We start from the raw sequence: 10991 nt of genomic DNA on the forward strand, positions 1-10991 counted from the left end.
GCAATCTAGCAATTACTTCACACTGGAGGAAGTTGAACTACAGCAAAACTACTTTAGGGAGGAACCTTGTTTGGCTGACTAAAGCTACTCAGAAAAAGTATCTCAAGTTACTTGTAAAAAAAAAAAAAAAAAGATCAAATTGACAATGTCATAGAAAGCAGTCAAAAAATGTGTCATATTTGGGGTGGCAGTAGCTCAGTCCATAGGGACTTGGGTTGGGAACCGGAAGGTCGCCTGCTCAAGTCCCAATCCAGACCAAATATGCAGCGTGGACTGGCAGCTGGAGATGTGCCATTTGGCCTCCTGGGTACTGCTGAGGTGCCCCTGAGCAAAGCACCGAACCCCAAACTGCTCCCTCACTTTGACATATGTCCATTTGCATGTATACATGTATTAATTAAGGATTATAAAGTATATTGTCTTCTTCTTCCTGAAGCTGCTGGACCTTGAACACAGTTGTCCCCCTGTGTCCTCGACCACCCAAACTGGTCTGCCATCCATTTTGTAAGGGAGTTAGTTAGTCGGTCACAGGTAGACCAGTTTTAGCACCTGGTCAAGTGTGGCTTGATGAGGCTGGCTGCTAGCTTTAGCATCAGAGGCTGTGCTAGCTCAGACCTCCAGGTTCGCTGCTAAATGCTTTGCATTGAGGTGACATTTCAGGCTTGAAGTTCTCCGATGGAACGAAAATTTCTTAGTGTAGAAACTGCAGAGAACAGAACTCCTATCAACAGCTCCATCTGGGCGTTTTTTTTAAATGTAGGTGTTCCATTCATGGGCCAAGCAGCATCTTCTCCTAGGCCTCCATCATGTGACAAAGACACTGTGGCCTTTAATGACGCACCTGGTCAAAGGGCAGGCCTTAAACGCATTGCCTCATGGCATGCTGGGAAACTCCACCCATTTAGACCCAAGACACTACAATGTGTTAAGTGCACAATGATAGTGTTGTTTATTGGCCTTAAACTAATGAAATCAGCTTTATAAATTCAGTCAAATTAACTCAAAATTCAAAAACTGTTCACTTGACATAAAAAAATTATGTCAAGCTCACAAGGTGAGTTTTTGTCAAGTAAACAGAAAGTTTTTATGTCATTTTGACAGTCCGGGGCATTTGTGTCACGGGTGGATTGGGGGTTTACAGTGTATTTGTATTCAGTGATGACCCTCACTGCACGTTGTATTTGTGAACTTTTCTTTGCTGCAGTAGTGACCCAGTTCATTCAGAGTACACTTGATTTTATCTTTTTGAGATATCTCTTTTTGGCAACAGAGCCAGAGAGAAAAAGGAGGTTAGACATGCAGCAGGATTAAAACCTTGGACGTTGTGGGTTCATGGTTTGTGCTTTAGCAGCTGAGCCGGTGGGATTCCTCTTCATCCTTGCTGAACAATTTCAAACATGTTTTAATTTTCATTCTGTCTCTCTTCTCTTTTGCCTGCAGGTTCCTGGGAGCTTTCTGGAACCTGGTCTAGTCGACCTCCACCAGATGAGCCCGGTCCCAGCTGGTCCAGTAGCACCGCCTCCTGATGACTCCTGGGAATGGGATGAAACCGACATGACAATCACAGAACTAGAGCCACAACAAGTACCACAACCTGACCTTATGCACAACCTCTCCTCAGAACCAAATCTGCCTTCGGACAGCATTCTGTCAAATGGGAATCAATCCGACGGGATTCAAACCGGTGTCCCAGCCAATCAGAGTCCTGAGATGATGTCCAATATGAGGGAGAGATCCTCATCTGAGATTCAGCCCAGTGTGATCTCCCAAACTCTTCCTCCTAACAATAATAACGTCTACCAGGTGTACAGCCTCCACAGTGTCGAGTTATACAGACAGCCTCAGTTTCCTCTCTCCTCCTCCTTGCTGCACAAATCCAAATTAGGAAAACGCAAACAGCACCTCCTTCTGAAGAGCCTGAGCAAGGACTCCTCGTTCTCCTCCATCGAATCCCTCCCAGACCTCCTGGGAGGTTTGATGTCAAACAGCCGAGGAGGAGACAGAATTGTTGGATACCAGGATGTGGAGAGTGAGAGGGAGAGCGGCAGAGGAAGCGGCCAGTCAGCAAGCAGTCGGCGGTCGGAGAGCGAAAGCGGGATCGTAAGTGATACAGGAGAGATGGAGACAACGGCAAACTCTGAAATCCAGGAAGAGGAGCAGGGGGATGAGGAGGAAGAGGAAGAGGAAAAGAAGCAGAGGAAGGATGAAACTGTAGATGGGAGCCATTTGACTCGGCACAAAAACACCAGGTACAACCAAAGAACCAAGAGAGAGGAGAGTATGAAGGAGAAAGGATGGAGGAGAGAGGACATTAGAGGAGGAAACAGAGAGGAGGAGAAAAGGAGGAGGCACAGGAGGGGAGGTGCTGAGGCTGTGGAGATTCTAATCAACTGTCGTGGAATCCTGACTCCTGCTGACTCTGACTCTGACTTTGAGGTGGGAGGACTCGGTGTAGGCTCCTCCAAGCCCTTGATGTCCTGCAGTGACATCACAGGGTTCAAAGTTGACCAGATTAACGGTTTGGAGACTCCTCCTGCTCTCAGCCGCCAGGCGTCCAGTCCAGTTTTGTCTCAGGGCTCCTCTCTGGAGTCTCTGCTGGCTCTGGGTGTGGAGTTGTTCCCCTGCAAAGATCAGCTGCATCGTAGCGCCTCTCTGGAGAGCTGCCTGGCCCCGTGCCGTAGTGCTGAAGAGACCGGAGGCAGTCTTGCCAGCCTCGGGGAGTTGGACCTGGGGCAGAGCAGGGAGGTGGACGGAGGTGAACCAGAAAAGGAGAAGAACACTGAAAGCGTGCAAGGAGAACCGTCCTCTGGGGAGCTGAGCAGAAGAACTCTCGATCTCCTGAAACGCCTGGAGAACATCCAGAGTCCTCTGGAGGCGAAGATGACCCGCAGTGTTTCTGACATGACGCTTCGGAGCAGCTCCCCACAGCGGAGCAAACTCCCTGCCTCACCATCTCTTGGTGGTCATCACGCCCCCCTCTCCGGGGTTTCAGGCTCTTTGCGGAAAGGACCGCCATCCCTGATCAACGAAAGTTCTGCAACAGCATCACTAACGGAGCTGAGTAGCACTGAGGACTCGTCTTTGGGGTCTGAAGATTTCGCTATGCTCAGAAATCAACGCCACGTCTTCCTGGATCCCACCATGGCAGCCAACGCCAACTCCAGCTCTCATAAGAAACGTTGCCACGGACACACCCGAGGAGGGCAGGGGATGGATGAAGCAGATGCAGCAAGTCTGAGTTTGGTGGTGAACGTCTCCTGTACGTCAGCATGCACAGATGAAGACGAGGACGACAGTGACCTTCTATCTTCCTCCACACTCACACTCACCGAGGAGGAGCTCGGCGTCCGGGATGGAGAGGATGGAGAGGATGGAGAGGAGGAGAGGTTGAGCGGCGCCTCCTCTGGTAATGATGATGATGAAGATGATGATGAAGAGGAGATGGAGGGGTCTTATGTCCTGGGTCTGGAGTACATGAAGAGGGAGCTGCAGAGTTGGATCCGATCTCCTCGAGCCTCGTCTTGCTCCTCCTCTAAAACAGAAGCAGGCCTCAGGGATGAGCTGCAGTGTGGGACCAACCTCTCCTCCACCTTCACCTCCTCCTGTCAGAACAAGGAGCAGCACTCCTTTCAAAACCGCTCAAAATTAATAGAAACCAACACCAACAGTGGCAACAACAAAACCAAAAGGGAGAAGAAAGAACAGGAGGAAGAGGAGGAGAACCGCAGGAACGCAACAAGAAGCTACATCAGCCAGTTTGTGGACGACGTGGAGAACGGGAATGTGGATCAGAGCTGTTTAAAAGGGAAAGATGAGGACGACGAACTCCTCCGAGAGGAGTCGAGCGTGTTCACAAAGAAAGGAGAGTCACTGAGGGAGACGTACGTGTTCCCCAAAACAGGAGAAACAGTTCAGGACGTCAGCGACTTGATCGTAAAAACAGAGTCAAACTCAACGAAGCAGCTTTCTCCATCATCGTCCTGTGAGCTCCTCCCCTTCCTGTCCAAACATGCTTCCTCTTTAGTCGGACAGCTGAGAGGGGAGCTGCCCTGCCACAGCTCCTCCGTCCCCTCGCCTCCTTCCCTCTCTCCCGTCGAGGACTGCAGATCCCATGATGCCTTGCACAGCAGCAGGCCAGCCACCGGGGGACGGAAGTCCATCACCAGTCAGGAGAAGTTCAAGTTCTCGTCTTTTGTGACGGAGCAGACGAGGAGGGAAGTCAGAGACAAAGCATCGTCCCTGCCACCCAGAAAACGCCACAACTCTCACTCCTCCTGCTGCAACCACCTCCCCTCCCCCTCCAACCTCCGGCCCTGCAGTGTAGACGAGGGCAAGAAAGAGAATGTGCACGACTTTGTGATGGAGATTATTGACATGACGTCACTGGCGCTGAAGAGCAAAAAGAATCAGCCTGAAGAGCCGAACCAGACCGACAGCAGCGGGTCCAAACCAGACCAGGGTCCTGCATCACTGACACAGATCAAAGACAAGGTACAGAATGAATCATTAATACAGAAGTCTGACTGAGAAAGTGTGGTCAAACAATCATGTATTTTATTACAAAGAAAACAAATGAAAACCCCAGTGAAACACAAACTAACAATCAGTCTGATACAGCTGTTTGTAATACATGAATCATTTAAAGTCCTGTTTGACCTCATATATATTCTGTACATTTTGAGGACGAATCCAAAAGTAGCAAAAGTTATCTGAGTTAATTTGTTCACTGAGTTGGAGTAATTCAATAAATCGCATCACAGATCATAACTTTTAGGATGTAATGACTAATTTCTTCAGTATCTTTTGCGAGTGAAGTAATCTAAAAGCTAATCAGTTTTCAGTCTACATTTTATTTCTGAAAAGAAAAAAGAAATCAGGCAGAAAACTTTGCTCCTCCTGTAAAAGTGTAAAATATAAATACGCTTTAATATGCAAATGAACACTTGATGGTTTGGTGTTAAAATAGACAATTTACTCAAATATATATGAAGGCACTTAATCCAAAAACTAAAGTCAGATCCAAAGCAGTGTGAGTTATGGATATATCATATTGAAAATAAAATGAAATTAAACACAAAAAATAAAACAAAGACTATATATAGATCGTTTCAGAGCTGACGTCACGATGACATCATGTTATCAGCTGGAGGTGCAGCTGCCTCTCCCCCACAGGGCTGTAGGCTCCATAAGAGTGTTAAAATGTGTTTGTCTTGTTGTGTTTTGGGAGCCAGAATAGAAGGAGTCATGGCTCAAAACCAGCCGCCACTGCCCGTCAACAAAAACAAAGACAACTATGGTTAAATGTGATAAGACCAAAGGACTGGACGGAGGCCATCATCAAAAATGCTCACATGTGCAGCGCACACTTCATATCAGGTTAGGGAAAAAGTATTTCCTGTTGTAGGGATGAATAAGGTTATGTGTATTAAGGGTTATCATGTCCACCTCATCAGAAACTGGGGAGGGATTAAGAGGAATATTGGATTTCTCTGGAACGCTAACTTTTTAGCACATTAGCTAACGTTAGCTTCCATAGCAAAACAAACAAGTGTGGTCCTCCTTTGTAAGATTGGCTTCCTGTGACATCATCCATCCACTGAGTGAGAGCATTCGGATCGAATACTGAATACCCCGGGAGGTATTCATTCATTCATTTTTTTGTACATATTCAGATTAATCAACACACGCAGTCAGGAGAAGTCAATTTTATTTTATTTTTAAAGCTCACAGCTCACATATTCATCTCAGAGGGCAAATCTTCACAAACTCTCTCCCTCCTCCTCCCTCAGGTCCTCGAACACTCCCACCAGCCTCTCCACCTTCGTAAAGGAGACTTCTACGCCTACTTGTCTCTCTCCTCCCATGACAGCGACTGTGGCGAGGTCAGCCAGTGCTCTGAAGAGAAGAGCTCCACGCCGGCGCCCTACAGCATCCCGACTTACGTTACGCCAACACAAGGCCTCCACAGCCCGAGTCCTGAGCTGTTCACAAGCACCAGGCAGCAAATGTCAAACTCTGCTCCGTCCTCCAGACGCTCCTCTCCTGGCCCCGACTCCAAGAACAGCTTCTGTACTCTTGATTTGAAGTCAGTTAATGGTGAGGAGCGCACTAGCCCCTCTCTGTCGTTGCCCCCCAGCCCAGACATCAGGGACGAGGAGACCCTGTTTGCCGCGTGTACGGAGGAGGTCTACCTGGGCCCGCCTCTCTGCTACAGCATGGTGCTCACCAAGAAACCACGGCGGTTCTTGCTGAAGGAAACTTTGGAGTTTTTGCCCTCCCTGGACTCTGGCTACAAACAGAAGGACAGTCTAGCTTACTCGCCTTGTTCAGAACCAAATGACAGTCTTCAAGAGGAGCCTGGTTTCACACCAGGTGATAGTCTGAGCTACCTGACGCCCTCAAAGGAGCTGGTGTTGGATCAAGAGCAGGATCACCTGTATTTCCAAGGCTCCAGTCCCACAGAGGAAACACAGGGCTCCTTCTCTCCTCTCCCGGAGCCTTGTTACAGCTCTTTTTCCACCTCCTCGCCCTCAAACAGCGTCTCCGCCTCTCTCCAGGGGCCCGGCTCCAAACCAAAAGCTGACAACCCTTCCTCTCCTCCTCCTGTGTCCTCTGGCGCAGAGGAAGAGAACCGAGGTGAGGACCCGTACCTCCTCTGTGATGTCGCTGGAGGAGAAGTCGCGGCCGCTGCGAGTGTCAGCGCGCCGCAGGAGGAGAGGAGTCGTAATGAGGGGCCTCCTTATCTTAATCCCCGGGCGCGTGTCGCCCCGATAGACTCCTCCGCAGCCGAATGTTTGGCAGATACTAAAGCGCTTGAATCCAATATGGGCGCCGTAATGACCAAGATAAGTGTCTGCAGCTCCGCTACAAATCCCTCAAAAGAGGCAGCCACCACCGCCACGCGTATTAATCCCAAAATTAACTGCTCGGCGATGAGAGAGGCAGATAGGGAGGAGGGGGAGAGGCGAGGAGAGGTGGATACTCGGCGGGTGAAGCAGGAGGAGAAGGGGAGGAGAGGGCGGAGCGGCTCGCAGCAGGAAGCAAAGACAGCGGCGGAGAAGCAGGTTAGTGTTCCACGTATTAGACTGATCTGCTATCTCAGGACATTATACAGGGCCTTGATACTGCACTTCACCTCCCTACTCCAGGTATTAGTCCGAGCCGAGCCCCTCAGTGGGTATGAATGTAATGAGGCCGGTGTGCCTTTCTCTCATTTCCATTTCTGAGGCCGGACGGACGTGAGAGGTGCTGATATCTGTAACCTCCCCTCTTCCCCCTCCTTACCCTCTCTCCTCCTCGTCTCCACTTCACACTCATCCTCCTCTTTTTTTATTCTTGTTTTTTCTTTGCATCTTTTTTTCATTTTCCTCTACTCAGTTATTTCTCATCATCTCCTCCCCTCTTCCTCCTCCCCATTTTCTTCCATTCTCCTCCCCTTTTTTCTTTTTCTTCCCTCCATTTGTTTCTCTTTGTCGTCTTTCTCCCAACTTTGAATGCCTCTCCTCTTCACCCCTCTTTTCCTACTTCCTTCTTTCCTCGTCTGTGCCTCTTCACCTTTTCTCAACACCTCCTCTCCTCCTGTACCTTCCCTTTTTCTTTGATTCTCCTCCCTTTTCCTCCTTTCTTTTTTCCCTCATCTTGTTTCTCTTCGTCTTTCTCCTAACTTTGAATTCCTTTCCTCTCCACCCCTCTTTTCTCGTCATTTATGCTTCCTCCCCTTTTGTCATCACCTCCTCTCCTCCTCCCCATATTTTTCCATTCGCCTCCTCTTTTCTCTCGTTTCTTTTTCTTCCCTTCTCTCGTTGCTTTTCTTTGGTTTCCTCTCCTTTCCACGCCTTTCCTTATTTCCTTCCTTTCTCGTCATTTATGCCTCTTCCCCTTTTTTACCTCCTCAACATCTCTTCTCTGTCTCCTTCCCTCCTCTTTCCTCTCCTTCTTCTCCTCTTCACCTGTACTTCTCTTTCCTGTCTCTCTTCATATGTTCTCGTCCTCTCCTCTGTCGCTTCACTTTTCCACTTTCTTGTTCTATGTTCTCACTCCTGCCCCCCCTCTTCTCCCTCCTCCTCTGCCTCATCCCTCCATCCTCCCTCCTCTCTCCCTCCTCCTCCGCCTCATCCCTCTCTCCTCCCTCAGGTGTTAATGGAAGGAGGGATTTGCAGACTTCTCAGTTTTTTAGTTAAAAGGTTAAGGTCCACAGAACAACATCAGCATAATTACTATCAGTCAGATTTCATTAGGATTCATCAGCTAAGAGCTTTTCCCGTCCCGCAGTGATCGTTCAATTCATTTCATCGCTGAATTAGCGTGTTTGTGCTCTTTTTAAGTTTTCTATTTCCTTATGCAAATGACTTTGGCATTTTTTACCATCTCTGCAACCTTGCTACCTCCTCTGTTTATCAACTTTTTTTTTTACTCTCTTAAAGAGGAGCAGGGCTCAGCTGAAGAGGGCTCTTTCATTGACGTGGTGCAGAGCAGCAGCCTGTAGTTGTTTTTCGTACAGTGCATGTTAATGTGGCCTACATGTCCTTTGTGCTGTTTTAAAGTGCAGTAAATAAGACTTCCACCGCACCAGAGCACAACGTCACATTAATTCATCTTCAGGTGGTTGATCAAAATAATTACCACGACACGTTTCTGGCCCACGAGTCACCACTAGATGCTGCAGCGTTCTTTACACCCCACAGCAAGAAGGTTCTGTATAGGATGAACTATTGTGATGACTCAGGGTCACATCGACTTTAGTAATAGAGAAACTTGGCCTGAAATGAATAGATTTTAGTGGAATGACTCAGACTGAAATTTTATTTTTTGTATTTCTTAGGTTTTACTTTGTTTCCAAAATTTGGATATTCTGTTTCTTTGGTGTATTTTTTTTTTTGTTGTTGTTTTTTGAGAATTAATTTTTGAGCCTTTTGAAAGGCTCGGACATACCTCCCTCATTGAACGTCTGCAGACAGGTGTGGTCGTGCAGATGCGCATGCAGATCTATTCATAGTACACTGACGGTCGGCTTCAGCCCCCGGCAGTAAACGGGAGGGCCGGGAAGTGAGCTCACCCTCCTGCTACTGTCGACATCGGGTGGAAGTAAAACTCAATGATGCCGGAGTGAATGTCTGTCAAATATCCTATCTAAAACTAACTTTACCGTGGTGAGGCAGCTGTAGCTGGCTTGAAAGCAGTGTTTTAGACTGGTAGGTGGAGCCAGGGATTGCAGCATGCACATCTCTCCTATGAGATAGGAGATATTACCTCGTACGTAGACGATATTATCTCCTATATTTATATATATGGGATCTTATCTTCTACATAGGAGATAACATCCCATATGTGTGAGATAATATCTGCAATGACAAAGACATGATCTCCTTCCTCATTAGCTTACTAAGAAGATATTATCTCCTATGAGGGCATTATCGTCTTCCTAAATAGCTTACTTAGGAGACATTATCTCCAACTAAGAAGATATCTCCTACGTAAGGGATTTTATCTCCTATGAAGACATTACCTCCTTCCTTATTTTCTAACTAGGAGATGTTATCTCCTACGTAGAAGATCTTATCTCCTACGTGAGGGATGGTACCTCCGACAAAGACATTATCTCTTTCCTCATTAGTTCACTCAGGAGATATTATTCCCTACATAGAAGACTTTATCTCCTAGGTCGAGGATATTGTCTCCAACATAAAGGATGTTATCTCCTACGAAGACAGTATCTCCTCCTTCATTAGCTTACTCAGGAGATATTATCTCCTAGGTAAGTTTGTTCAGCCAACATTACCCACATTTTTTTTTTCAGAGCTTTCGTACATTTTTTGTGTTTTTGAGTATTTATTTTATGTTATTAAGATTTCACTTGTGTATTTTTTTAAGATTGTATCTTTTGCACTTTTGATTTTTTTTTAATGGTTTTCTTTTTTATTTTAAGTTATACATCAGAGGATTAAGAGGTTTTCCTCCCTGCTCTTAGATGACAGTGTCACCAAATCTGCATCAGCATTTCGTTCCTCATTAGCTGATGAATTCATTGAAAGGGAATCAAACAAAAGACATAAAGAAACTACAGTGCTCGGGTAGATGTGCGTCTAACGTGCAGTCACACTGGCATGTATGTGTGCATGTAAGCGTGACAGCACATGCATGTGTGTGTCTATGTGTGTAAGTTTGTACCCTCGGTGGATGTGTTGGGGGGGGGGGGTAATAGCTACACAAGTCTTTACAAAGCGATTAGTCTTGAACCAATTAAGAGTGCGGGGTGGAGCTGGGGAGAGAATTGTTTTCGGCCTGATGCTCGTTGTTTTAATTTGCAACTTTTCATCAGTTTGGGCTCAAAGAAAGAACAAGCCGATTAGAAAACAAAGACAAACAACGTTTCAGCCCGATAATGCCGTTTTGATTTATTCTTCTCTTGTTTGTCTCTTTCCTTTACTCGCTCCCTCGCCATCCATCGCCACCTCTCTCTCTCTCACTGATGAAAAACTGTTTCCTCATTTTCAGCTGTATCATGTATTTGCCTTCATGTGACTAAACAACTCCTCTGTTGTTTTCTTGTTTCTCTTTTCTCCCTTTTTTGTCTATCGATCTACTTCTTTTCATTTCTGCTTCGTTCATTCCTCTTTCTTTCTCCACATCTGTCTTTCTTTTTATTTATCTTTTCTCACTCTCAGGTGAGCTCTCAGTCAGGTGTCAGTCACTCCAACAGAACAGCACAGGGGCGGAGTCAAACCTCAGCGAGACTGCCCACCTCCAGGACACGGACAGTCAGTGTAAGTTAACACACAACAAGTCAAATCTGATGTTTCAGCATGTTTAGAGTCATTTAAGCCCCATCTCCACCAAACCCTTTCAGTCCAGCACCTCTGGAACCAGCAGTAAGCCTTCAGACATGGTACCTAGACCCTCGGTCTGTTCAGACAGTCCTCTTAAATGTGGGCGGGGTTGTTGTCACTCACTGCTCTGTCCAGCACTCGCTGTATTTCCTCATCAGCGGTGAC

At 47.0% G+C, this 10991-nt stretch overlaps 1 protein-coding gene across 1 annotated transcript in view; it reads left to right on the top strand.

Moving 5' to 3' along the window:
• The window catches only part of akap6 (A kinase (PRKA) anchor protein 6), a 286320-nt gene that overhangs the window by 267205 nt on the left and 8124 nt on the right, over positions 1 to 10991 (top strand). The window contains exons 20-22 of the mRNA XM_050062199.1: positions 1441 to 4491; positions 5790 to 7064; positions 10665 to 10763. Of these exons, the coding sequence (XP_049918156.1) occupies positions 1441 to 4491; positions 5790 to 7064; positions 10665 to 10763 (4425 nt within the window). The remainder of the gene's footprint in view (positions 1 to 1440; positions 4492 to 5789; positions 7065 to 10664; positions 10764 to 10991) is intronic.

Source organism: Epinephelus moara, chromosome 14 (genome assembly GCF_006386435.1).
Source record: "Epinephelus moara isolate mb chromosome 14, YSFRI_EMoa_1.0, whole genome shotgun sequence".
In the NCBI taxonomy this organism is placed as follows: domain Eukaryota; kingdom Metazoa; phylum Chordata; class Actinopteri; order Perciformes; family Serranidae; genus Epinephelus; species Epinephelus moara.